This window comes from Salmo salar, chromosome ssa28 (assembly GCF_905237065.1).
Source record: "Salmo salar chromosome ssa28, Ssal_v3.1, whole genome shotgun sequence".
Taxonomy (NCBI): Eukaryota; Metazoa; Chordata; class Actinopteri; order Salmoniformes; family Salmonidae; genus Salmo; species Salmo salar.
Genome location: NC_059469.1, coordinates 19,570,198 through 19,595,732, shown reverse-complemented (window position 1 = coordinate 19,595,732; position 25,535 = coordinate 19,570,198). Strand labels below are relative to the sequence as shown.

General features: G+C 42.3%; 3 protein-coding genes across 8 annotated transcripts; 1 reads left to right on the top strand and 2 right to left on the bottom strand.

The window, feature by feature from the left end:
* The first annotated feature begins 3,553 nt into the window (after positions 1–3,553).
* ppm1g (protein phosphatase, Mg2+/Mn2+ dependent, 1G) lies at positions 3,554–8,526 on the top strand. 3 transcript variants are annotated; one of them, XM_014178877.1, is made up of 11 exons: positions 3,554–3,626; positions 4,041–4,174; positions 4,682–4,751; positions 4,859–4,944; positions 5,179–5,308; positions 5,419–5,867; positions 6,238–6,354; positions 6,610–6,844; positions 7,003–7,132; positions 7,215–7,314; positions 7,453–8,526. In XM_014178877.1, exons 2-11 carry the CDS (start codon positions 4,064–4,066, stop codon positions 7,639–7,641), a joined length of 1,617 nt encoding a protein of 538 aa, XP_014034352.1. In that variant the 5' UTR covers positions 3,554–3,626; positions 4,041–4,063; the 3' UTR covers positions 7,642–8,526. The 3 variants fall into 3 exon arrangements, with proteins under 3 accessions (XP_014034352.1, XP_045565869.1, NP_001133844.1); XM_045709913.1 differs by having other exon boundaries at positions 4,682–4,772; NM_001140372.1 differs by lacking the exon at positions 3,554–3,626 and having other exon boundaries at positions 4,042–4,174.
* LOC123731428 (uncharacterized) lies at positions 8,509–25,528 on the bottom strand. Of its 4 annotated transcripts, none has more exons than XR_006762530.1 (9): positions 25,395–25,528; positions 12,024–12,091; positions 11,881–11,934; positions 11,697–11,761; positions 11,519–11,556; positions 9,611–9,690; positions 9,466–9,528; positions 9,240–9,290; positions 8,509–9,060 (listed from the first exon to the last, which is right to left on the bottom strand). XR_006762530.1 is itself a non-coding variant. In XM_045710048.1 (9 exons), the coding sequence occupies exons 1-9, from the start codon at positions 14,000–14,002 to the stop codon at positions 9,007–9,009; spliced, it is 549 nt and encodes a 182-aa protein (XP_045566004.1). In that variant the 5' UTR covers positions 14,003–14,295; the 3' UTR covers positions 8,509–9,006. The 4 variants fall into 4 exon arrangements, 2 of the variants coding, with proteins under 2 accessions (XP_045566004.1, XP_045566003.1); XR_006762531.1 differs by lacking the exon at positions 25,395–25,528 and adding an exon at positions 14,302–14,368; XM_045710048.1 differs by lacking the exon at positions 25,395–25,528 and adding an exon at positions 13,927–14,295.
* Positions 23,063–25,401, bottom strand: LOC106589647 (solute carrier family 2, facilitated glucose transporter member 11). Its single transcript, XM_045710046.1, has one exon. The coding sequence runs from the start codon at positions 25,104–25,106 to the stop codon at positions 23,355–23,357; it is 1,752 nt and encodes a 583-aa protein (XP_045566002.1). The 5' UTR covers positions 25,107–25,401; the 3' UTR covers positions 23,063–23,354.
* Positions 25,529–25,535: the final 7 nt, after the last annotated feature.

Here is a 25,535-nt window from a genome sequence, read left to right as displayed (position 1 = left end):
ACAACTTTGGAAGTATGCTTGGGGTCATTGTCCATTTGGAAGACACATTTTTGACCAAGCTTTAACTTCCTGACTGATGTCTTGAGATATTGCTTCAATATATCCACATAATTTTTCTTCCTCATGATGCCATCTATTTTGCGAAGTGCACCAGTCCCTCCTGCAGCAAAGTTAAATCAAATCAAAGTTTATTTGTCACGTGCACTGAATACAACAGGTGTAGACTTTACAGTGAAATGCTTACTTACAGGCTCTAACCAATAGTGCAAAAAATGTGTTAGGTGAACAATAGGTAAGTAAATAAATTAAACAACAGTTAAAAGACAGGCTATATACAGTAGCAAGGCTATAAAAGTAGCGAGGCTACAGACCAGTTAGTCAGGCTGATTGAGGTAGTATGTACATGTGGATATGGTTAAAGTGACTATGCATATTTGATGAACAGAGAGTAGCAGTAACGTAAAAGAGGGGTTGGCGGGTGGTGGGTGGCGGGACACAATGCAGATAGCCCGGTTAGCCAATGTGCGGGAGCACTGGTTGGTCGGCCCAATTGAGGCTTTTTGTCCTAGACTTGGCACTCCGGTACCGCTTGCCATGCGGTAGTAGAGAGAACAGTCTATGACTGGGGTGGCTGGAGTCTTTGACAATTTTTAGGGCCTTCCTCTGACACCGCCTGGTGTAGAGGTCCTGGATGGCAGGCAGCTTAGCCCCAGTGATGTACTGGGCCGTACGCACTACCCTCTGTAGTGCCTTGCGGTCGGAGGCAGAGCAATTGCCGTACCAGGCAGTGATTCAACCAGTCAGGATGCTCTTGATGTTGCAGCTGTAGAACCTTTTGAGGATCTGAGGACCCATGCCAAATCTTTTTCGTTTCTTGAGGGGGAATAGGCTTTGTCGTGCCCTCTTCACTACTGTCTTGGTGTGTTTGGACCATTCTAGTTTGTTGTTGATGTGGACATTGAGGAACTTGAAGCTCTCAACCTGCTCCACTACAGCACCGTCGATGAGAATGGGGGCGTGCTCGGTCCTCCATTTCCTGTAGTCCACAATCATCTCCTTAGTCTTGGTTACGTTGAGGGAGAGGTTGTTACTCTGGCACCACACGGCCAGGTCTCTGACCTACTCCCTATAGGCTGTCTCGTCGTTGTCGGTGATCAGGCCTACCACTGTTGTGTCGTCTGCAAACTTAATGGTGGTGTTGGAGTCGTGCCTGGCCATGCAGTCGTGGGTGAACAGGGAGTACAGGAGGGGACTGAGCACGCACCCCTGGGGAGCTCCAGTGTTGAGGATCAGCGTGGCATATGTGTTGTTAGGGGAGCCTCACCACCTGGGGTGGCCCGTCAGGAAGTCCAGGATCAGGTTGCAGAGGGAGGTGTTTAGTCCCAGGACCCTGTGGAGCTCCAGTGTTGAGGAATAGCTTGGCAGATGTGTTGCTACCTACCCTCACCACCTCATCACCAAAGCACCCCCACAACATGATGCTGCAACCCCCGTGCTTCACGGTTGGGATGGTGTTCCTCGGCTTGCAAGCCTCCCCTTTTTCCTCCAAACATAACGATGATCATTATGGCCAAACAGTTCTATTTTTGTTTCATTAGACCAGAGGACATTTCTCCAAAAAGTACGATCTTTGTCCCCATGTGCAGTTGCAAACCGTAGTCTGGCTTTTTTTACAGCGGTTTTGGAGCAGTGGCTTCTTCCTTGCTGATCAGCCTTTCAGGTTATGTCGATATAGGACTTATTTTACTGTGGATATAGATACTTTTGTACCGGTTTCCTCCAGCATCTTCACAAGGTTCTTTGCTGTTGTTCTGGGATTGATTTGCACTTTTCGCACCAAAATACGTTAATCTCTAGGAGACAGAATGCGTCTCCTTCCTGAGCGGTATGCCGGCTGCGTGGTCCCATGGTGTTTATAGTTGCGTACTATTGTTTGTACAGATGAACGTGGTACCTTCAGGCGTTTGGAAATTGCTCCCAAGGATGAACCAGACTTGTGGGGGTCAACAGTTTTTTTGCTGAGGTCTTGGCTGATTTACTTTGATTTTCCCATGATGTCAAGCAAAGAGGCACTGAGTTTGAAGGTAGGCCTTAAAATACATCCACAGGTACACCTCCAATTGACTCAAATTATGTCAATTAGCCTATCAGAAGCTTCTAAAGCCATGACATCATTTTTTGTAATGTTCCAAGCTGTTTAAAGGCACATTCAACTTAGTATATGTAAAGTTCTGACCCACTGTAATTGTGATACAGTGAATTATAAGTGAAATAATCTATCTGTAAACAGTTGTTGGAAAAATGACTTGTGTCATGCACAAGGTAGATGTCCTAACCAACTTGCCAAAGCTATAGTTTGTTAACAAGAAATGTGTGGAGTGGTTTAAAAACAAGTTTTAATGACTCCCACCTAAGTGTATGGAAACGTCCAACTTCAACTGTAGATATGTATTGGGGTAAGGTGACTAGGCAACAGGATATAAGATAAACAGAGTAGCAGCAGCTTGCATGTGAGTGGGTGTGCAGGTGTGTAGATTCAGTATAAATGTATGTGCATATTATGTGTGAGTGAGCAAATGATGGAGTGATTGTTTGTGTGTGTGTTGGAGTGACAGTGTGAATGAGTGTGTAGGTCCCTGTGAGTGTGCATAGAGACAGTGCAAATAGTGAAATAAAATGTCAATAAAGATACAAGCTGTCCAGGAGCCTGTTGGTGTCAGACTTGATTTACCGGTACCTCTTGCCGTGAGGCAGCAGAAAGAATTGTCTATGGCTTGGGTGGTTGGTGCCTTTGATGATTTTCCGGGCCTTCTTTTCACACCGCCTGATATAGAGGTCCTGGATGGCAGGGAGCTCGGCCCCAGTAATGTACTGGGATGTCCGCACAACCCTCTGTAGTGCCATGCAATCAGGGGTGGTGTTATTTCCATACCAAGCAGTGATGCAGCCAGATCTCAATGGTACAGCTGTAGAACCATTTCAGGATTTGAGGGCCCATGTCAAACTTTTTCAACCTCCTGAGGGTGAAGAGGCACTATCAAGCCTTCTTCACGACTGTGTGTGTGTGTTTGTTCCAGTTCACAGGACAGGACAATCTACCCCAAGAGGAAGGGAATCTCAAATGTTGTAAAAGTTTAAGGAAAAGCTCAGTATTGGAAGAAAACGTACTCAATTTCATTTTACATTTTTGGCAATGATCCTTTTTGACTTTGCATATAAGAAAATAGTTACACAAAAACAATACCAGCAAAACCAACAGCACAGGACAAGATAGTGGCAATACACATCTCCTTTGTTTTCCCCCACCTACTGTTATGTATTCTTGGGTATTTAAAATCTCTTTCGTGTCTACTGATTAAAGAACTAAACATGTTTTTACCGAACTGCAGCCTGTCGTCTTTTTTCATGTTAAAAGGAAAGGAAACGGAGAAAGGATATAGATCCACTCCAACGTTTGTTGGCCACACTAGAATCGGTGACTTTTGCGACACCTCGTGGACGTACTCGTTCTCTGCAACTAAAGTTTTGGCGCCCTTTCTGAACGCCCCTGCTCACAAGTAGACATGCGCACCTCTCATTCATCACATCGTTTCCGCTTCCTTTATGTATCCGATTATTTTTGAGAGGTCTGTTGTGTTTGTAGTTACACGTGCTGGTATTTTCCTGTAAAATGTTAAAATTGGACTCACTTTTAAGACTGAAATGTTTTGATAGCAAGTATTATCTTCCGGTTAATGGTGTCCCATTTGCCTTTGCTTAAAATATGTATAGTTTGTGAGTAAGAACGGTGTCTATGTTCGTTTGTTAGCTTAGCCAACAGTCGCTAGATACACCATCCAAGCTAGCAATAAACCGGCTAACTAGCCTTTGGCCCTTTGTCAAAAATATTGTAATGTTTATATTCTACTGCGTGATAGCAATGTTTATACTCTACTGCATGATATAATGAACTGTACGGTGAAGTTGGAGCATCTGTCTAATTTATTTTCGTCATCTTGTTTTTTTCCCCTACCACATCGGATTTTCCAACATCAACGAAGTTGAAACCCATTGTTGGTACATCATGGGAGCTTACTTGTCGCAACCCAATACAGTGAAGTCCTCTTCCAATGGGGGAAACCAAAATATGAGCTATGGCTTTGCGGCCATGCAGGGCTGGCGTGTCTCAATGGAGGTAAGATGATCTAAACAAATTGCTAGCCGAATTGGATTCCGCAGTCATTCGTTGCCAGTATGGTGTCCAACTAACTAGCTATCAGAACTAGCTACCAGTTAGCTAGAATGTTAACGAAAGGATTTGGTTCAGACAACAAAAAGTACTGTAAGTTGTCTATAATGGGCTACACGTTGTTAAACATGTGGAGCTTGGCTTAGCTATCCAACCATTAAACACGTGACTTAATAACTATCAACGTCAACACTGGCCAGCTAGCTAAGTTTTATTTGGGCATGAATACTGATAGTTTTGTAGTTAGCTAACAATGTAGCTAGGTAGCTTTCCTGCATGTATTGATATAGATATGTAAGATGTGCAAGACTGGGCCGTTGACATTGACAATGTAAATGCATCATATTACATTTTCACATTCAAATGGCACCGGTCTGATTTCTATTATGTAGCTGTTATACTGCTCATAGAAATGACATTCCATGAGAGTAACGTTTTTGTTTCTTTCAACAGGATGCTCACAACTGCATTCCAGAACTGGATGAAGAAACAGCTATGTTTGCTGTGTATGATGGACATGGAGGTACTGCTCTTTTTATCCCGTGTGCGTACCTTGATTGTATGTTATTTGTGTTAATATCAGACATTATTAAACAAGTTATTCTAAATAATCAGTACTTGCTTTCTCAGGTGAGGAAGTAGCATTATACTGTTCCAAGTACCTTCCTGAAATCATTAAGGAACAGAAGACTTACAAAGATGGCAAACTGCAAAAGGTGAGTGCAAGAATGCATTTGCGGTATGGAAAGGAATCCTCTTGACATGGAAAATGGAACATATTGCATATATGTAAGAGTGTATATATAGAAAGTACACCCAATAAACATTGTGCAATCTCACGTTGTCAAAAGTGAGTACCTACCAACTTTGGTTCAGTAGCTCTTGTATTTGTTGTCAAACTCTACTCCATAGCAGCATACATTTGTCTTAGGTGGGTGCATGTGTTTCAGGCTTTGGAGGATGCATTTCTGGCCATTGATAGCAGGGTGACCACAGAGGAAGTGATCAAAGAGCTTGTTCAGATAGCTGGCCGTCCACAAGAGGAAGCACCAAATGAAAAAGTGGCTGAAGAAGATGATTGTAAGTACGCTGTAACAACCGTCCAAGTTAAATATGTAGTTGTCATTCCTTGTGCTTTATTCAAAACAAATAGTTTGATTCAAACCCATGTGTTCCTTTCGGTCTGTTAGTGGACAATGAGGAGGCAGAACTTTTGCACGAAGAGGCCACCTTGACCATTGAAGAGTTACTCGTCCGCTATGGACAGAACCTCAATGCGATTAAACACAAGAAGCTCTGTCCGGAGGGCAAAAAAGAGTCTGGGGAAGGTGAACCACATTCCCATGGGGAGAAGGGCATCAACGGGGAAGTGGAGAGCGAGATGGACAGCAATCAGAAGGCTGATGGTGCTGGAAGTGCAACTGGTGGTGCGGGATTCTCCAAGCTGCGGGCCTGCAGGAGAGCAGAAGGGGACAGCTCTTCAGCGGCAGGAGCAGCAGGGTCCTCTGAAGGAGAAAAAGAAACCGGGCCCTCCTGCTCCTCCTCAGCAGCTCCGGCTTCAGGAGACACCAGCTCCAAGTTCTTTGAGGACAGTGACGAGTCAGGGGAAGAGGAAGACGAGGAGGGTAGCGAAGAGGAGGTGAGGGGGAAGAACTCTCCTTCAGGAGTTAAGTTCCTGTTACTCTAACTCTGGTGCCCCACCCTCTGCCTGAAGAGCTACTGGGTATTCAGGCTTTTGCCCAAACAGTTCTTACACACCTGATTAAGCTTAAAGGTCCTGGTGAACAGCTATTGGTAGAATCAGTTGATAGATTCTGGTTGGAGTAAAAGCCTGCAGAATGACTGCTCTCCAGGAGGAGGGTTGGGCACCTTTGCTGTAACTCATATTTGCTGTTCATAGATTAATCCCCCCCCCCAACTGGATTTTTCAACAAATAAACTGTTTAAAATATTTTTGTAATTGTGGAAAGAATGCTATGTGTGTTAACTATGTAATTACGCTTCTACAGGATGCCAGTGAGGAAGATGAAGGTGAAAACAGTGACGAGGAAGAAGACACGGAAGAGGGGGAGGACTCTGATGAAGAGAATGAGATGTGCTACCCTGGAATGGATGGAAAAGAAGAGGTAGAATACACTCCGCTTAATTTTCAACTTAAACCTTGAATGGAGAGCGCTTTATTAAAAGGATTTCTGAGTAGCCCTGGTTGTTGAAAGGTTGTAATGGGGTGTTTTGTGTCTGAAGTAGTGATTACTTTCTATGCCTCACTAAATGCAAAATATTATTCTGTGATTAATCTCCTTAGCTGTGTAGTGGGTTAATCACAGGCCCTTTAAACTGAAGGTGGCTATTTTCAGAAACTGTATGCCCTTTTTCCCCAGCCTGGCGCAGACAGTGGCACTACAGCAGTGGTGGCTCTGATCAGAGGGAAACAGCTGATTGTGGCAAACGCCGGCGACTCCCGCTGTGTCGTGTCTGAGAAGGGCAAGGCCATAGACATGTCCTACGACCACAAGCCAGAGGATGAGCTGGAGCTGGCCAGGATAAAGAATGCTGGGGGAAAGGTCACCATGGACGGTCGCGTCAACGGAGGACTCAACCTCTCCAGGGCCATCGGTAAATCGATCCTCCTGCATTTCCTAGCCCTGGCATTTGATTTCAATTATCAGGCATTGTTTCCAGAAATATATATATATATATATATATATATTTTTTTTTTTTTGCTGTTGTAGAAAAGAAAAGACATCAGATTGAGAGGGCCTTTGTGTTTTCAGGCGATCACTTTTACAAACGAAACAAGGCCCTTGGCCCAGAGGAGCAGATGATCTCCTCAATGCCTGACGTCAAAGTGCTCACCCTCAACCCAGAGCACGACTTCATGATCATTGCATGCGACGGAATCTGGTACAGTTTGTTTGATATAGTTTTTTTTGTGTGAAATGGATCCACAGCTATATTTTTCTTCATTAATGAGTGTCATCCACAGGAATGTCATGAGCAGTCAAGAGGTTGTAGACTTTGTCAGTCAGAGAATAAAGCCTAATGCCGATGATGCTGCCAGGCCTTTGTCCTCCATAGTTGAAGAAGTAAGATTATATTTTTTTACTGTGTTGGGAAACCTCAGTTGATGTACCTGAGATCCACCACTCCCCTGTAATCATGACATTACTCATTCTTTATTTAACAATGAACTAGCGCTCTCAAACTTTATTTTGTCTCCTTAGCTACTTGACCATTGCTTGGCACCTGATACATCTGGAGATGGCACAGGCTGTGACAACATGACCTGCATCATCATCACGTTCAGCGCTCACCCTGACAGCAGCATGGCCGACGGCACCAAGAAGAGAAAGCCTGAAGAGATTGTCCCAGAGAAGAACGGGAATGACAGCAAAAAGTCAAAAAGCGAATAGAACTGCCAAGTACAATAACTCCAGTCCTTTTCACAAGCCAGAACTTTACCATCTCTGAGAAGTTTAAAGACCATGGTCTCTGGGATAGGATGAGTTTTAGTTTAATGTTCCGAGACTGAAGAGAAAGTATAAAAGTAAAATGGCCTCTTTGTAATTATTGATTTTGCTTAACTGTCCTATTGGAAATGTGTCCTGTGAATCCTAGTGTACTGTTTTTGTCACCCATGCCCTTTATGTATATAATTTTCAATATTTGTTGATGGAAGAAATGCATCTTTGTAATTGTGGATCAATGTGACATTTGGTGCATACTCGTTGGACACCATTCTGTAATTACATACAAATACATTTTTATTTTTTGTGTGACAAGTGACATCTTGTCTACTTACTTTAAAAGGACAATCACTGTTTGCATGAGTCAAATGTCCCCCTAGGCAAAGAACACAAATAGATTTGGAAATACTCAATTCATGTTACATTTTGTACTAGCTGTATTTAATGAATACATTTTACATTCCTTGCACTCACATATTCCCAGAAAAATTTGCCAACCACCTCTTGAGTTAAGGCCACTATGCTATTTAAATGTCTGCCTTTGTCTCATGACTTGGTTTGCGCATAAAGATGGTGGCAACTGCCTTACATTTAGTTAATTATGGTCCAAATTTAGCAGATGCTTTTGATGGATTTAGTATAACTATTCATGGAACAAAAGCTCTTCACTTCTCATGTATCTTTGTATGCTTGACCTAAATGTCCAGTTAAAGGGTTAACCCAAATATTTTAGTACATTTTATTTTGGTACTTTTTGAGAACATTGAGTTTCACTTAAAATCCCATGAAGTATTTTTTCCCCCCCTAAATCAATAAAGTTGACAAACACCCTTTTTATTTAATCAGTAATGGAGATGGAAAGGTTGCACAATCATGTAGCAAAGCACTAAAGCATCATGCCAATAGTTTCATACCTGAAGTGGTTTGGAGTTAGCCTGGGTGGGTACAAGTCTGTTTGTGCGATCATTCTACTCCTTGCCACTCCCCTTGTCATGTTAAGTGGTGGAATGATTGCACAAACAGACTTGTACCCCGGCTAGTTGGAACTACTGTTCCCAAAATAATAAGCTCAGTTTTATTTTGTGGGGTGAACATTTTATACCAAGTATATCCAACAGCAAATTGAATTTCTATACCACTCAAACGATCTTACATTTTCAAGATATGCTACACTGCAGACAAAATCAGATAATACAATGTCATAATAGGTATATATTAACCAGATTTACCATTGCTCATATGGCTATGGTAAAGTTGACAGTATAAACGAATGGAAAGTACATATAACATGTTGGGCCTAGGTGTTTTGTTCTACCACATAGGAGTTCTGATGAACATTCCCATCCAGCTGTGAGAATCAGCCATCTGAAACAATAATTGCGTCTATATTAAACACAATCTGAATGTAACATAGCCAGTAGACTGTGGTACACACTTCTTTGTGCCCGATTCAAGTAAACCCTCATCTTATATGCAGTAACAGAAAATCAACCTTTTTTTATTTTCTTCTGCCTATATTTGTCATAAGCAATACTTATGCTTACCTGCATTCTTTTATGAAGAAATCTCAACTGTTGGTTCAGCAACTCTATTTCCTATTAAAATAAAAACATAACTCAGCCGACATGCATTTATATGCGTGATGATACTGTAGTTCCAATATTTTACATGAGTCATTTAGCAGACGCTCTTATTCAGAGCGACTTTCATTAGCGAGTGCAAACATTTTGATACTTTTTTTGTACAATATGATGTATTCTTATGATGTACCTGATAAATCTTCTCATGACGTCTTAATTTAATCTGAGGAAACAGTTCTTCAAGTCTCACTATCTGAAAAAATAAATAATGACAAATCAATGTTTATTCCTCTCTGGATTATGAATATAGAAAGCCCTTAGAAATATTGTCTTACCCTTCTGACAACTCCCTGTAGTCTTGTTCGCATAGTTTTATTGATTACTGTCATGGCAATGGTCCGTGGTTTTGGAATGACTTAGAATCAACAAATACACCACAACATCAATCACGCATTTTTTACAAGGGAAACAACATAGATTTATATACTGGATAATATACAGTGAGCTACAAATGTATTGGGACAGTGACACATTTTTTTGTTGCTTTGGCTCTGTACTTCAGCACTTTGGATTTGAAATTATACATGTTAAAGTGCAGAAAATCATCTTAATTTAATTTTCTTCCATATCGGGTGAACCATTTAGAAATTACAGCACTTTTTGTATATAGTCCCCACATTTTAGGGGGACAAATTCACTTACATGTGTATTAAAGTAGTCAAAAGTTTAGTTTGGTCCCATATTCCTAGCATGCAATGATTACATCAAGCTTGTGACTACACACTTGTTGGATGCATTTACTGTTTGTTTTGGTTGTCTTTCAGATTATTTTGTGCGGATAGAAATGAATGGTAAATAATGTATTGTGTCATTTTGCAGTCACTTTTATTGTAAATAAGAATAGAATATGTTTCTAAACACTTCTACATGAATTGTGAATAATGATGAGTGACAAAGTTACAGACGCACAAATATCATAGCACGAAGACCTCTCACCATTACAATAAAAGAGGAGGTTAGCGGGGTGGGGGTATGATATTTGTGCGTCTAACTTTCTCACACATCATTATTCACGATTCATTCAGGATTAACCGTAATAATGGTAGCATCCACATTAATGTATGTATAAGTGTTTACAAACATATTGTTATTTACAATAAAAGTGACTCCAAAATGACACAATACATTATTTACCATTCATTTCTATTGGGCACAAAATCATCTGAAACACAACTAAAACAAACAGCAAATGCATCTAACGAGTTTGTACATTTTTTACATTTTAATCATTTTAGCAGACGCTCTTAATCAGAGTGACTTACAGTAGTGAATGCATACATTTCATTAAAAAATGTATCCGTACTGGTCCCACGTGGGAATCGAACCCACAACCCTGGTGTTGCAAACACCATGCTCTACCAACTGAGCCACACGGGACCTGTAGCGTCACAAGCTTGATATAATCATTGCATGCTAGGAATATGGGGACCAAATACTAAACTTTTGACTACTTTAATGCATATACACTGAGTGTGCTCTTTCCATGACATAGACTGACACATCGGTGAATCCAGGTGAAAGCTATGATCCCCTTATTGATATCACGTGTTAAATCCACTTCAATCAGTGGAGTTGAATGGGAGCAGACAGATTAAAGAAGAATTTTAAAGCTTTGAGACGATTGAGACATGGATTGTGTATATGTGCCATTCAGAGGGTGAATGGGTAAGGGAAAAGATTTAAGTGCCTTTGAACGGGGTATGGTAATAGGTACCAGGTGCACCGGTTTGTGTCAAGAATGCTAATGTTGCAGGGTTTTTCACACTCAACAGTTTCCCGTGTGTATCAAGAATGGTCCACCACCCAACGGACATTCAGCCAACTTGACACAACTGTGGGAAGCATTGAAATCAACAATGGCCAGCCTGCATGTGGAAAGCTTGACACCTTGTAGTCCTTGCCCTGACGAATTGAGGCTGTTCCGAGGGCAAAAGATGGGGTGCACCTCAATATTAGGAAGGTGTTCTTAATGTTTTGTACACTCAGTGTATAAGTGAATTTGTCCAAATACCTTTGGTACCCTAAAATGGGGGGACTATGTACAAAAACTGCTGTAGTTTCATAGTGTCAAGTGCTGGACTACAGAGCCCCAAAAAATGTCACTGTCCTAATACTTTTGTAGCTCACCATATATCTGTTATTTAAATTATATTTTAATGTGAGGATATAAGTTAAATGTGTACCATGCTGAAAGACTGTTGCCACTTCCAGCACATATGACCTATGAATCAAAATATATTGACATTAATGTTATGCACTGATAGAATTAATTACACTCGAATATTTTGTATTTTTTACATGAAATATACATTTTAGTAAATTATTGGCTCACAGTAACATACTGAATGTTGCAGTACTTACATGTGCTTGCTGTTCACAGGTATAAAGCTGTTGAATGGAATCAGACAGCCCTTGTGGTTTCTTATCTACAAATATGCCATCATTTGGTAAGGGATACATTATAATAGTGTCAGTCAGTATACAGTACAATCTTTTGAGACTGAATTTTAGGAATCAGAACTTTATAAAAATAAATATGGCATACCTTAAATGTCTGTGTCACATTAGCAGAATTCAATCCAAACGAATGTGTTATGATCTTGAAGGAGAGAGCGAGAGCGAGAGCTATTAGCATGGGGGAGAAACCTGACCTGACAATTTGGCCTACTGCTGAACCACTCTGCCTACCTGTTTAACTGTAGTGGCCTCCATACCCTTTGGAATGGTGACCTCTTGCAATGCAATGACTCTGTCATCTGGAATAGGAGGAACACATGTAATTTGTAATGAATTCAGCTTTTTTATGTGTGCAACTGCAATAAATAATCACAGATGGTTTATAATGTGAAGCCTTGATAGGGGGCTTACATTTAATTTCAAGTAGCCTCGCTGGCTATCATTTCTCAGTGGACTGTACGTCAACAAAGATGTCAAAGCCACCTGCTTCCAGCTGGCTGAAGTTGGGCTGGAAGTATATACTACATTTTTATTATACTGAACAAAAACATAAAAGCAACATGTAAAGTGTTGGTTCCATGTTTCATGAGCTAAAATAAAAGATGCACAAAAAACATATTTCTATAAAAAAAAAATGTTGCACAAATTTGTTTACATCCCTATTAGTGAGCATTTCTCTTTTGCCAAGATAATCCATCCACCTGACAGGTGTGGCATATCAAGAAACTGATTAAACAGCTTGATCATTACACAGGTGCACCTTGTGCTGGGGACAATAAAAGGCCACTATAAAATGTTAAATAACACAAGGCCACAGATGTATCAAGTTGAGGGAGAGTGCATCTGGCATGCTGACTGTGCAGGAATGTCCAGCAGAGATGTTGCCAGAGAATTTAATGTTAATTTCTCTACCATAAGTCACCTCCAACATATTTTAGAGAATTTGGCAGGAGTCCAAGCGGCCTTACAAGCGCAGACCACGTGTAACCATTGTCTGAGACCAGCCACCTGGACAACTGATGAAACTGTGGGTTTGCACAACCGAATTTCTGCACAAACTGTCAGAAACCGTCACAGGGAAGCAGATGGCAGACAGTGTAGTGTGTATGGCTTGTGTGGGCGAGCAGTTTGCTCAACATTGTTAACAGAGTGCCCCATGGTGTCGGTGGGCTTATAGTATGGGCAGGCATAAGCTACGGACAAAGACAATTGCATTTTATCGATGTCAATTTGAATGCACAGAGCTACTTTGACTAGATCCTTATAGGCCCATTGTCGTGCCATTCACCTCATATTTCAGCATGATAATGCACAGCCCCATGCCACAAGGATCTGTTACACAATTCTTGAAAGCTGAAAATGTCCAAGTTCTTCCATGGCCTGGATACTCACCAGACATGTCACCCATTGAGCTTGTTTGTGATGCTCTGGATCGACATGTACTACAGCGTGTTCCAGTTTCCGCCAACATCCAGAAACTTTGCACGACCATTGATGAGTCGAACAACTTTCCACAGGCCACACTCAACAGCCGGATCAACTCTATGTTAAGGAGATGTGTCATGCTGCATGAGGCAAATGGTGGACGCACCAGATACGGACTGGTTTTCTGATCCACGTTCCTAGCTTTTTTAAAGGTATCTGTGACCAACAGATGTATATCTGTATTCCCAGTCGTGAAATCCATAGATTTGGGCCTAATTTATTTATTTAAATTGACTGATGTCCTTATATAAACTAACTCAGTCAAATCTTTAAAATTGTTGCATGCTGCGTTTATATTTTTGTTAGGTGTAAATATTTGTGGCTGCCGTTTTGATCTTGATAAGGGGGTAGCTAGATTTGTATGTTATTTCAGCTGCAACCCACGACTAGCACGAGCTAAAATGTAACCCAGAGACTGTGTTTATATGGAAACCAGTGTAAACACAGCGTCAGGGAGCAACAATAAATCAAATGTATTTATATAGCCCTTCTTACATCAGCTGATGTCTCAAAGTGCTGTACAGAAACCCAGCCTAAAACCCCAAACAACAAGCAATGCAGGTGTAGAAGCTAAATAAATCAAAAGAAACCTAACGTTTTTGCAACTCCAACCCAAAAGGATTAATTGAAAAAAAAAAAATAGACCAACCGTTTTTATCAAGTCTTCTCAGTGCAATCCAAGCTTTTGATAAACTTTGAGAATTATCACGACGAATATTCGTCATTTTATCAACGCAGCGCGGGCCAAATCAAGCTTGAAGGAAGCCCCGTTTTTTTTTCCTTTATATCAAAGTCTTGCAAGCCGGTGTTATGATAATGATGATTTGTCGCCAGATAGTATGTTTTTGTTTCTAGCGTTATGGCTAGATGGAGTAGGCCTACAGCTTCATCTAGTGGTCGCGTCGGGGACAACCGTTGATGACTGTAGCTTTGAGGCGAAACCTCACCCTAACTCTTTTCCTAACATTAACATAATTCTCCTAACCTACTACGTTAATTCAGCTAAGCTGTTATGTAAACAAACCATCTGTCGCGACAAATCGTCTGTCGTTTCCGCAGTGGGTGGGCTCTGAACCTTTGAACTACCACCTCTGAGATGCCAGGAAAATTGCACAAGAACAAAAAAGTCTCGCGATGAAGATATAATAATACAAAAAGAACACAATGGTCGAAATTAGTAACAATTTAGTAGAAAATGTTAACATACATAGAATATTGTTTAACAACATTCAAATAAGCAAAATTGTTAGCCTTAATAGCACAAATAATATTACGTAATTGACAATTATTAACAGCATCAAGATGAATGACTACTAGATATTATGAATCAAATGAAATTGTATTTGTCACATGCGCTGAATACAACAGGTGTAGACCTTAAAGTGAAATGCTTACTTGCAAGCCCTTAACCAACAATGCAGTTTTAAGAAAAATACCCCCAAAATAATAAATAAAGTAACAAATAATTAAAGAGCAGCAGTAAAATAACAATAGCGAGGCTATATACAGGGGGTACAGGTACAGAGTCAATGTGTGGGGGCACCGGTTAGTCGAGGTAAGAGGTAATATTTACATTACCGTTCAAATTTTGGGGTCACTGAGAAATGTCCTTGTTTTTGAAAGAAAAGCACATTTCTTGTCCATTAAAATAACATCAAATTGATCAGAAGCACACTCTTCTAGGCAGAGTTGCAAAGAAAAAGCCATATCTCAGACTGGCCAATAAAAAGAAAATATTAAGATGGGCAAAAGAACAGACACTGGACAGAGGAACTCTGCCTAGAAGGTCAGCATCCAGGAGTCACCTCTTCACTGTTGACGTTTAGACTGTTGTTTGGCGGGTACTATTTAATGAAGCTGCCAGTTGAGGACTTGTGAGGCATCTGTTTCTCAAACTAGACACTCTAATGTACTTGTCCTCTTGCTCAGTTGTGCACCGGGGCCTCCCACTCCTCTTTCTATTCTGGTTAGAGCCAGTTTGCGCTGTTCTGTGAAGGGAGTAGTACACAGCGTTGTACGAGATCTAAAGTGTCTTGGCAATTTCTCGCATGGAATAGCCTTCATTTCGCAGAACAAGAAAAGACTGACAAATTTCAGAAGAAATGCCTGTAATCAAACTCACAAATGCTTACGCTCCAGATACTCAACTAGTCTAAAGAAGGCCAGTTTTATTGCTTCTTTAATCAAAACAACAGTTTTCCGCTGTGCTAACATAATTGCAAAAGGGTTTTCTAACAATCAATTAGCCTTTTAAAATGATAAACTTGGATTAGCTAACACAACGTGCCATTGGAACACAGGAGGGATGGTTGCTGATAAATGGGCCTCTGTACGCATATGTAGATATTCCATAAAAATAAAAACAATCTGCCATTTCCAGCTACAATCGTCATTTACAACATTAACAATGTCTACACTGTATTCCTGATGAATTTGATGTTATTTTAGTGGACAAAAAAAAGTACTTTTCCTTCAAAACAAGGACATTTATAAGTGACCCCAAACTTTTGAACGGTAGTGTACATATGCGTAGAGTTATTAAAGTGACTTATGCATGGTTAATAACAGATAGTTGCAGCAGCGTAAAATGGGGGGGGGGGGGGCAATGCAAGTAGTCTGAGTAGCCATTTGATTAGATGTACAGTAGTCTTATGGCTTGGGGGTAGAAGCTGTTTAGAAGCCTCTTGGACCTAGACTTGGTGCTCCGTGACTGCTTGCCGTGCTGTAGCATAGAGAACAGTCTATGACTAGGGTGGCTGGAGTCTTTGAACATTTTTAGGGCCTTCCTCTGACACCGCCTGGTATAGAGGTCCTGGATGACAGGAAGTTTGGCCCCAGTGATGTACTGGTCCGTACGCACTACCCTCTGTAGTGCCTTGCGGTCGGAGGCCGAGCAGTTGCCATACCAGGCAGTGATGCAACCAGTCAGGATGCTCTCGATGGTGCAGCTGTAGAACCTTTTGAGGATCTGAGGACCCATGACAAATCTTTTGAGTCTCCTGAGGGGGAATAGGTTTGTCGTGCTCTCTTCACGACTGTCTTGGTGTGCTTGGACCATGTTTGTTTGTTGGTGATGTGGACACCAAGGAACTTGAAGCTCTCAGCCTGCTCCACAACAGCCCCGTCGATGAGAATGGGGGCGTGCTTTGTCCTCCTTTTCCTGTAGTCCACAATCATCTCCTTAGTCTTGATCACTTTTAGGGAATTGTTGTTGTCCTGGCACCACACGGCCAGGTCTCTGACCTCCTCCCTATATGCTGTCTCGTTGTTGGTGATCAGGCCTACCACTGTTGTGTCATCAGCAAACTTAATGGTGTTGGAGTTGTGCCTGGCTGTGCAGTCATGAGTGAACTGGTAGTACAGGAGTGGACTGAGCACGCACCCCTGAGGGGCCCCCGTGTTAAAGATCAGCGTGGCGGATGTGCTGTCACCTACCCTTACCACCTGGGGGAGGCCCGTCAGGAAGTCCAGGATCCAGTTCCAGAGGGAGGCGTTTCGTCCCAGGGTCCTTAACTTAATGATGAGCTTTGAGCGCACTATGGTGTTGAGCGCTGAGCTGTAGCATTCTCGCATAGGTGTTCCTTTTGTCCAGGTGTGAAAGGGCAGTGTGGAGTGCAATAGAGATTGCATCATCTGTGGATCTGTTGGGGCGGTATGCAAATTGGAGTGGGTCTAGGGTTTCTAGGATAATGGTGTTGATGTGAGCCATGACCAGCCTTTCAAAGCACTTCATGGCTACAGACGTGAGTGCTACGGGTCGGTAGTCATTTAGGCAGGTTACCTTAGTGTTCTAGGGCACAGGGACTATGGTGGTCTGCTTGAAACATGTTGGTATTACAGACTCGGACAGGGAAAGGCTGAAAATGTCAGTGAAGACACTTGCCAGTTGGTCAGCGCATGCTCGGAGTACACATCCTGGTAATCCTTCTGGCTCTGCGGCCTTGTGAATGTTGACCTGTTTAAAGGTCTTACTCACATCGGCTGCGGAGAGCGTGATCACACAGTCGTCCGGAACAGCTGGTGCTCTCACGCATGTTTCAGTATTTCTTGCCTCGAAGCGAGCATATAAGTAATTTAGCTCGTCTGGTAGGCTTGTGTCACTGGGCAGCTCTCGACTGTTCTTCCCTTTGTAGTCTGTAATAGTTTGTAAGTCCTGCCACCTCCGATGAGCGTCGGAGCCAGTGTAGTATGATTCGATCTTAGTCCTGTATTGACGCTTTGTCTGTTTGATGGTTCGTCGGAGGGAATAGCAGGATTTCTTAGAGTCCCGCTCCTTGAAAGTGGCAGCTCTACCCTTTAGCTCAGTGAGGATGTTGCCTGTAATCCGTGGCTTCTGGTTGGGGTATGTACGTACAGTCACTGTGGGGACTACATCATCGATGCACTTATTGATGAAGCCAGTGACTGATGTGGTGTACTCCTCAATGCCATCGGAAGAACCCCGAACATATTCCAGTCTGTGCTAGCAAAACAGTCCTGTAGCTTAGCATCTGCTTCATCTGACCACTTTTTTATTCCTGCTTCTTGCTTTAATTTTAGCTTGTAATCAGGAATCAGGAGGATAGAAGTATGGTCAGATTTGCCAAATAGTGGGTGAGGGAGCGCTTTGTATGCATCTATGTGTGTGGAGTAAAGGTGGTCTAGAGGTTTTTTTGACAACTCTATGGTGTCCCCCTCCCAGAGGGCAAAGAACCTCAGCGTGAACCTGGACAACACCCTGCTGTTCTATGCAAACATCCAAGCAGTGACTCTCTCCTGCAGGTTCATGCCCGACAACATCCGTAGAAAATTACCTTTCCTCACACAGGAAGCGGCACAGGTCCTAATCCAGGTACTTGTCATCTCTCATCTGGAAAAGTGCAACTTTGCTGGCTGGGTTCACTGGTTGTGCCATCAAACCCTTGCAACTTACTCAGAACGCTGCAGCCAGCCCGCCCGATGTTGAACCTTCCCAAGTTGTCCCATGTCACCCCGCTTCTCTGCACTTTCCACTGGCTCTCAGTGGAAGCTCGCATCCACTTCAAGACCCTGGTGCTTGCCTATGGAGCAGCAAGGGGAACTGCCCCCTCCCTACCTTCAGGCAGTGGTCGAAAAAGTACCCAATTGTCATACTTGAGTAAAAGTAAAGATACCTCAGAAAATGACAAGTAAAAGTGAGTCACCCATTAAAATACTACTTGAGTAAAAGTATTTGGTTTGAAATATACTTAAGTACCAAAAGTACATGTCATTGCTAAAATATACTTAAGTATCAATAGTAAAAGTATGAATAATAAAAAATTCCTTATATTAAGCAAACCAGACGGCATAGTTTTTTTTTTTTTTTACAGATAGCCAGAGGCACACTCCAACACTCACACTCAGACATAATTTACAAACTAAGCATTTGTGTTTAGTGAGTCTGCCAGATCAGAGGCAGCAGGGATGTTTTCTTGATAAGTGTGTGATTTGGACCATTTTCTGTCCTGCTAAACACTCAATGTATGGAGACAAAGTACATTATTTTCTTTAGGAACGTAGCAAAGTAAATGTTGTCAAAAAATATAAATAGTAAAGTACAGATACCCCAAAACACAACTTAAGTAGTACTTTAAAGTATTTTTACTTGAGTACTTTACACCACTGCCTTCAGGCTATGCTCAAACCCTACACCCCAAGCCACTTCTAGCTCCCGCTCGTCCCAGTCAAAGTTCTTCTCTGTCCTGGCACCCCAATATTGGAATGAGCTTCTCCCGGACGTTAGGACGGCCGAGTCCCTGACCATCTTCCAAAAACGTCTGAAAACCTACCTCTTCACAAAGAATCTTTATTACATCCCACAGCGACAAAAAAATTAAAACAACACTTGCCTTTTCCTACTAACACAAACTTTGCTGATTACTTTGAGAAAAATGTACTTACTACAACTGTGATATGTGGTTGTCTCACCTAGCTATCTTAAGATGAATGTGCTAATAACTAAGTCGTTCTGGATAAGAGCACCTTGCTAAATTACAAAAATGTAAACATTTATAAATCTATATGTCTATGGTGAGAGTAGGCACCTGAGCTGAGCCATAGGACAGATTGCCTTATTGAAACATTCTTGTAACAGTTCTTCTCAAGACACTGTAGATTTTAATTAGGATAGATTTCTTGCATTTTTAAATATCATTATCATCATTACAGAAATGGTAAAGAGTACAGCATGCAGCATTTTATAGGTTATATACAGTACCAGTCAAAAGAATGGACATACCTACTCATTCAAGGGTTTTTCATTATTTTTTTTTATGCCAAGAGTGCAGAAAGCTGTCATCAAGGCAAATGGTGCATACTTTGAAGAATCTCAAATATAAAATATATTTTGATTTGTTTAACACTTTTTTGGTTACTACATGATTCCATATGTGTTATTTCATAGTTTCCATGTCTTCACTATTATTCTACAATGTAGAAAATAGTAAAAATAAAGAAAAACCCTGGAATGAGTGGATGTGTCCAAACTTTTGACTGGTACTGTATCTATATTATATACCGTAATATCCGGACTATTGAGCGCACCTGAATATAAGCCGCACCCACTAAATGTAAAAAAATATATTATTTTGAACATAAATATGCCGCACATGTCTATAAGCAGCAGGTGCCTACCGGTACATTGAAACAAATGAACTTTACACAGGCTTTAACGAAACACGGCTTGTAACAAAAATAAATAGGCTTTAACGAAACACGGCTTGTAACAAAAAAGAAAAAATTAGCAGTAAGCTTTAGTTGTCTTTTTGCACTGAGTCAATTCCTCACGCTGCTGTTTCCAACGTCTTATCGACTCATTAAGACCAAGCTCCCGTGCAGCAGCTCTATTTCCTTTTCCAACAGCCAGATCAATCGCCTTCAACTTGAAAGCTGCATCATATGCATTTCTCTGTGTCTTTGCCATGATGAGGGTGACAAAATGACTACCGTAATCAGAATGATGGGAAGTTTTAGAGCGCTCGATTTAATCTAAACAGTAAATAAAAAAGTTGTTTGACCTTAACCCGTTCGGCAATTTCATTGGTCTAATGAAAGCTTCATGCCGCCAAAAAACTGAGCACGTCACAGAATGTGTTTTTTTTTTAAAATAAAATTGAAAACGGGAAAAATCCATATATTAGCCGCGTCATTGTTTAAGCCGCGAGGTTCAAAGCGTGGGAAAAAAGTTGCGGCATATAGTCCGGAAATTACGGTAGTTGTTTCATGACAGAAAAAGATTGCTGGATTGACATCAGCACTTGTTTCAGTCTTACACTCAAATACATACACTCAAATACATACAAAGCAAGAATTGCAAAGAATGGCTTCATAGAGTTTCTTTGTCATGCTTGAAAGTGCATAGATAACCTTTGGGTACCCAAGAGTAACCAAGGGTAGGGTGGACCTGGTACTGAAGGTACATACATGAAACCCTGAAACACAGGACTTACTCAGCGCAATGATGCCACCTAATGGACATTCTGGATAGTAATTTAAATAGTCTGCTCACCATTATAGCCTATATTATGTGTTTTAAGTGTTTGTGTTGTGGCATAAAGAGTGAAAATAGCTGGTGATTTCCTGATCAAACAGACAAAAATAGGATGAAAATGTATAATCCAACTCTCCTTTTGGCAATAAATAAAACATGCATTATATACTGTAAACATACTGCAACAATCAATATCAATTCAGGTTTGGCATTTACAGCAAAATAGGTCGAGCTTACAACATTCTAAATTGTACATAACTGTAGAGACTGGACTTGATGAGAGTAGTACAGTGCTGATATTCAAGTATAACCAGACAATGCCCTTTCCCCATATCACACATGCATGGAAGGAACATATCTGACTCACACTGCACCATAATTACATCAGTCTAAACATAATGGAGGTAATGGAGTTTTGATAAAGAAATCATAGCAATAATATAGTGCAAAATCATTATTCAAAATCATTATTCATTATAGGGCTGACCCCATTTAGTCGACTGGTCGATTAATTGGCCGATAAGCTGTTGGTCGACCGAGATCTCTTTAATCAAGCAGTAGCAATTATTATAATTTTTTTCATGGTGCACATGACCTGTCTGATTCACGGCTGTAGAGGCCAAGGGTTGGGCACAATCCATCACTCTAAGACGTGATACTGAAATTTTATATGGTTATATTAGGTAAAAATAATGGTGCAACATGAATAAATCAAATATTATTTTAGAACAAATGAGTTTTCTCCCGCATTGGATACGGTCACCGTCCGCGGTTCTGAAATAATCTTCAGTGCGCCATAGAATTGCTGCCTTTCCCTATGTTGCTATGTGCATAATAGCAAAGTTAACCAGCATATTGGGATTGAGAACAATGCGGCGGAGGCAGCAGCAGAGCTGAGGAAACAGGCCTTGCCTTAGCCTAATTGTCTAAGAAAATGGAGGAGCGAGGAAACCACAATTTAATTAGGTCTATAATGAATAGCCTAACTGTTAAATGTGCCTGGCTTTATAAATCATCCAAATACATCTACAGAAATAAGACAGATATTGCTTCTGTTGCCTGTTTGAGTGTTTCTTTAATAGCCTACTAATTCCATGAGCACCAAGCCTCATGCAACGGCAAAATGACGGCTAAAGCAATTTCACAGATTTGGCTGTTTTTAATCATTATAATAATGAGTAATGTCGTCATCATCATTAGTAGGCTTTGTATTTTAACCTTGTATAACCACCATTGAGCTGTAGGCCTAAGAGCGTGCCCTGTTTAGTCTTAATACCATAACTTACTTAGGCCTATATTTCATTATATAGGCTACTGTATCAATCAATCATTCATTCCTTCGTTCGTTCATGCCATCAAAGCATGAGACAATCATGCTTTGAAATGAAAACAAGCATTTTAGTTTTACAATTAAATAAAGGAAGCTTTGAATAATTTACCTAAACCGCAATTCACGAATGCATGCAACTGTTCTTAGTCTGATTTAATAAAGGCTTTATATATTCGTTTTTTTCATTAGTACAGACTCTCTGGTACACTTATTTATTTAGTGTTGTTTAGACTGTTCCAAATGGTTATAAAAAAGGATAATATTGTAATCTAACAGCAACTGCTTGGCACACGATTCTCACAACACTTGCGCCTATACCCAAATATTTCTTAATCTCCAGTTGTTTCCACGACTAAGTCAAATGTCTAAGACAGATCTGACTTCCCCTTTCCCTCCTGAGCAACCAGTAAATATTTGGCCGTTTTGAGTTTCTTTTTCCATGTCCCCCGCATCCATTTTGCTAGTTGACATTATGGGTTTGGAGTTTGTTATAAGCATTTTATTGATGTGATTATGATAGGCTATAGGTCAGACCCTATTGGTCACATGCATGCGATGCTTACATGTTTCATGTAAAGAGAGCAAGGGTTGACGGAATAGGGAATATTTTTTGTCAACAAATTAGGGATTTCGGTAACAACTTTTCAGAAACAAGTAAGAAACTAAATGGCTGAAATGATGTTGCAGTTTCAGCACGGACAGCGCAAGAAACACTTGTTGTGGTGTGGTGCCTTTTCGCTGCAGTAGGGAGGAGAACGAGACAACGTGCGCTAGTCACACAGGCACTCAATGTCATTTTTTTTAACACAGTGTGACCATCGGGCTCTTTCTTGAGTCATTTTTGTGTGATAATTATCTAATCAAAACAGTGTGCTTAAAGCATCAGACAAGCTCAGTGCATATGTAGTTGATTTTATTTAAACACATAGGGTGTATGTATGTCTTTATATGGAAAAAATACGTTTAAACATTTTGATTGGTCGAAAGAACAGGAAGACTCGGTCGACCAAGATTTTATTTTTAGTCGGGGACAGACTTAATTTGTCATTATAACAGCAGTCTTGATTACAGTGAGTTCAAAAAGAGGTATAGGCTATTTGGTTTAGGGACCAAGGCACCACATTCATACACCATAATTACATCTTATTCATATAATACCCCACCCTCAGACCCCCAGACTGTCCCCCCAGGCTCTGGGTCTAGGCGGTGAGAGAGAGAGACTCTGGGTCTAGGGCGGTGAGTGAGAGAGGCTCTGGGTCTAGGCCGGTGAGAGAGAGAGGCTCTGGTCTGGGGGCGGTGAGAGAGAGCGGGTCTGGTCTTGGGTGGTGAGAGAGAGCGGGTCTGGGGCAGTGAGAGATAGAGACACTGAGCCTAGGGCAGTGAAAGAGAGGGGCTCTGGGTCTAGGGCCGTAAGAGAGAGAGGCTCTGGGTCTAAGAGATGAGAGAGGGGCTCTGGGTCTACGGTGGTGAGAGAGAGAGCTTTACCCAGCTGATATTGCTCCTTCATGGGCTCAGGCCCCTGCATCTCTGGGCCCTTCTTCAAAAGATTCCTCCTATCAAACTCTGCTGTGATCTCAGCCAGTGTCCTGCCCTTAGTCTCGGGCAGAGTGAGGCCCACAAACAAAGAGGCCGCCACACAGACGCAACAGAACGGGATGAAGCAGAGCGCATCGAGGTAACTCACTATGAACGGAAAAGCCATGCCTACTATCAAGAGGTTGATCCACATGAGGGACCCAGCCACCATGTAGGCCGCAGGCCGAGCCGTCTGGTCAAAGATCTCAGCAGGCAAGATTCCCGTAACCCCGGCAGGGCCCATACCGAAGCTGAGGATATAGCAGAACACACAGACCATGCTGAGATAGGGCATCCCTGGGACAGAGTAGCCCTGGAGGGTCAGGGCCAGGGTGAAGACCAGCGCCCAGACCGCCATCAGGGCGTATCCGCCACTGAGGAGCATCCTGCGGCCCACACGCTCAATCAGCAGGTTACACACGACGGCAGCAGTGAACTCGCAGGCCCCAGTGCCGATAGAAACATATTGGACCTTCTCCATAGGGATCCCTGCTGCTAGGAAGATGTACGAGGCATAGAAGTAGATGGAGTCATTACCACACAGCATCATGGCGCTGCTAGCAGCCATCACAGTGCGTAGCTGGGGGTGGAGGGAGCGGTTGGAGAACAGGTCCCAGGGAGTCTGACTCTTGGCCGTGGCCCCACCGGCATCAGCCTGCTCCTGCAGCATCTCCTCCATCTCCAGGCTGAAGTCAGCCCCACCGCGGAACCTACCCAGAGCCCGGGCGCATGCCTCCTTGTTCCCCCGGTCCATGAGCAGGTAGCGGGGGCTCTCAGGGAACCAGGGCAGGGTGAGCAGCTGGAGGAGGCCTGGGAGGGCGTTGCTGGCCAGGAGGTAGGGCCAGAGGGGCTCGGTACCCAACAGCTCCGTTAGACCCACCACCTGGCCCACGAAGATCCCGAAAGCAGTGAACACGGCCGAGGAGAAGGCCACAGCGCCACGCAGGTGTTTGGGGGCGCTCTCTCCGAAATACATGGGCTGGACGTTCATGCTCACCCCAGCGTTGACCCCCACTAGCAGGCGGGCGAGAACAATCATCTCAACTGACCTCGCCGCCCTGCTGGTAAGGGCGAGGACTGCACCGAGGAACAAGAAAGAGTTATTGAGAAGTAGTGAGTTCTTTCTACCACAGCGGACAGCCATGGGTCCTGCCAGAAGAGCCCCAGTCAGGCCACCCAGGGAGAAGGCAGACACGATCACGGTCCACAGCAGGGTCACCTGGGAGGTGTCCAGGCCGGTTCCCCAGCGCTCCCAGTATGTGTCATTGATGAACCTCTGGATGTGGTTGGTGGGGGCGTTGATGATGGAGAGGTTGTAGCCGTACTGGAAGGTGCCACCGATGGCAGCGGAGCACACCGTCAGGGTGAGGGTTCTGGAATTGCCTGCAGGCCTATCTGTCTCTGTTTCTGTGCCATCATCCGCTCTAACATTCATTTGCAAGATTTGAGACTGTGTTGATTCTAATAATACTTTATTCCTTAAGAGGACAGATGCATCCGACTCAGAGCTTACTCTACACTGGTTTGACAGCAGCTGTGTTTTTTAGACACATAGTAAATAAAGTAATGTATGTGCCAGAATGGCCTATATGGTAGGCCAATATTTCACCTGTTTCTGTAGCGTGAGGGATCTTGTCTTGATAGCTACTGGACAGGACGCTAAATTCTATGCCCAAACGTAACTCAACCGTCGGAAAAATAAGAATTAGGGAGGGAGTCTTACCATATTGATGGAACAGATTCACAACTGTTGCACATAACTACATGTATATTGAAAGAACGCGTGTTTCTGATTCGGGATGACGCTAGCTACCGGTGTCCCCTTGAAGTTGAAGGATATAGCAAATACGGGTACCTCGATGAA

What these genes read in the sequence shown, in the direction of transcription:
- ppm1g (XM_045709913.1), top strand. Translation starts at nt 4,064, where the DNA reads ATGGGAGCTTACTTGTCGCAACCCAATACAGTGAAGTCCTCTTCCAAT. An exon ending in AGGAGGGTAGCGAAGAGGAG is followed by an intron (nt 5,868 to 6,237) that starts GTGAGGGGGAAG and finishes ACGCTTCTACAG; the next exon opens with GATGCCAGTGAGGAAGATGA. An exon ending in GAATGGATGGAAAAGAAGAG is followed by an intron (nt 6,355 to 6,609) that starts GTAGAATACACT and finishes CTTTTTCCCCAG; the next exon opens with CCTGGCGCAGACAGTGGCAC.
- LOC123731428 (XM_045710047.1), bottom strand. Translation starts at nt 14,002, where the DNA reads ATGACGAATATTCGTCGTGATAATTCTCAAAGTTTATCAAAAGCTTGG. An exon ending in AGGCCACTACAGTTAAACAG is followed by an intron (nt 11,935 to 12,023) that starts GTAGGCAGAGTG and finishes CTCTCCTTCAAG; the next exon opens with ATCATAACACATTCGTTTGG. An exon ending in GTCATGAGAAGATTTATCAG is followed by an intron (nt 9,291 to 9,465) that starts GTACATCATAAG and finishes TTATTTTAATAG; the next exon opens with GAAATAGAGTTGCTGAACCA.
- LOC106589647 (XM_045710046.1), bottom strand. Translation starts at nt 25,106, where the DNA reads ATGAATGTTAGAGCGGATGATGGCACAGAAACAGAGACAGATAGGCCT.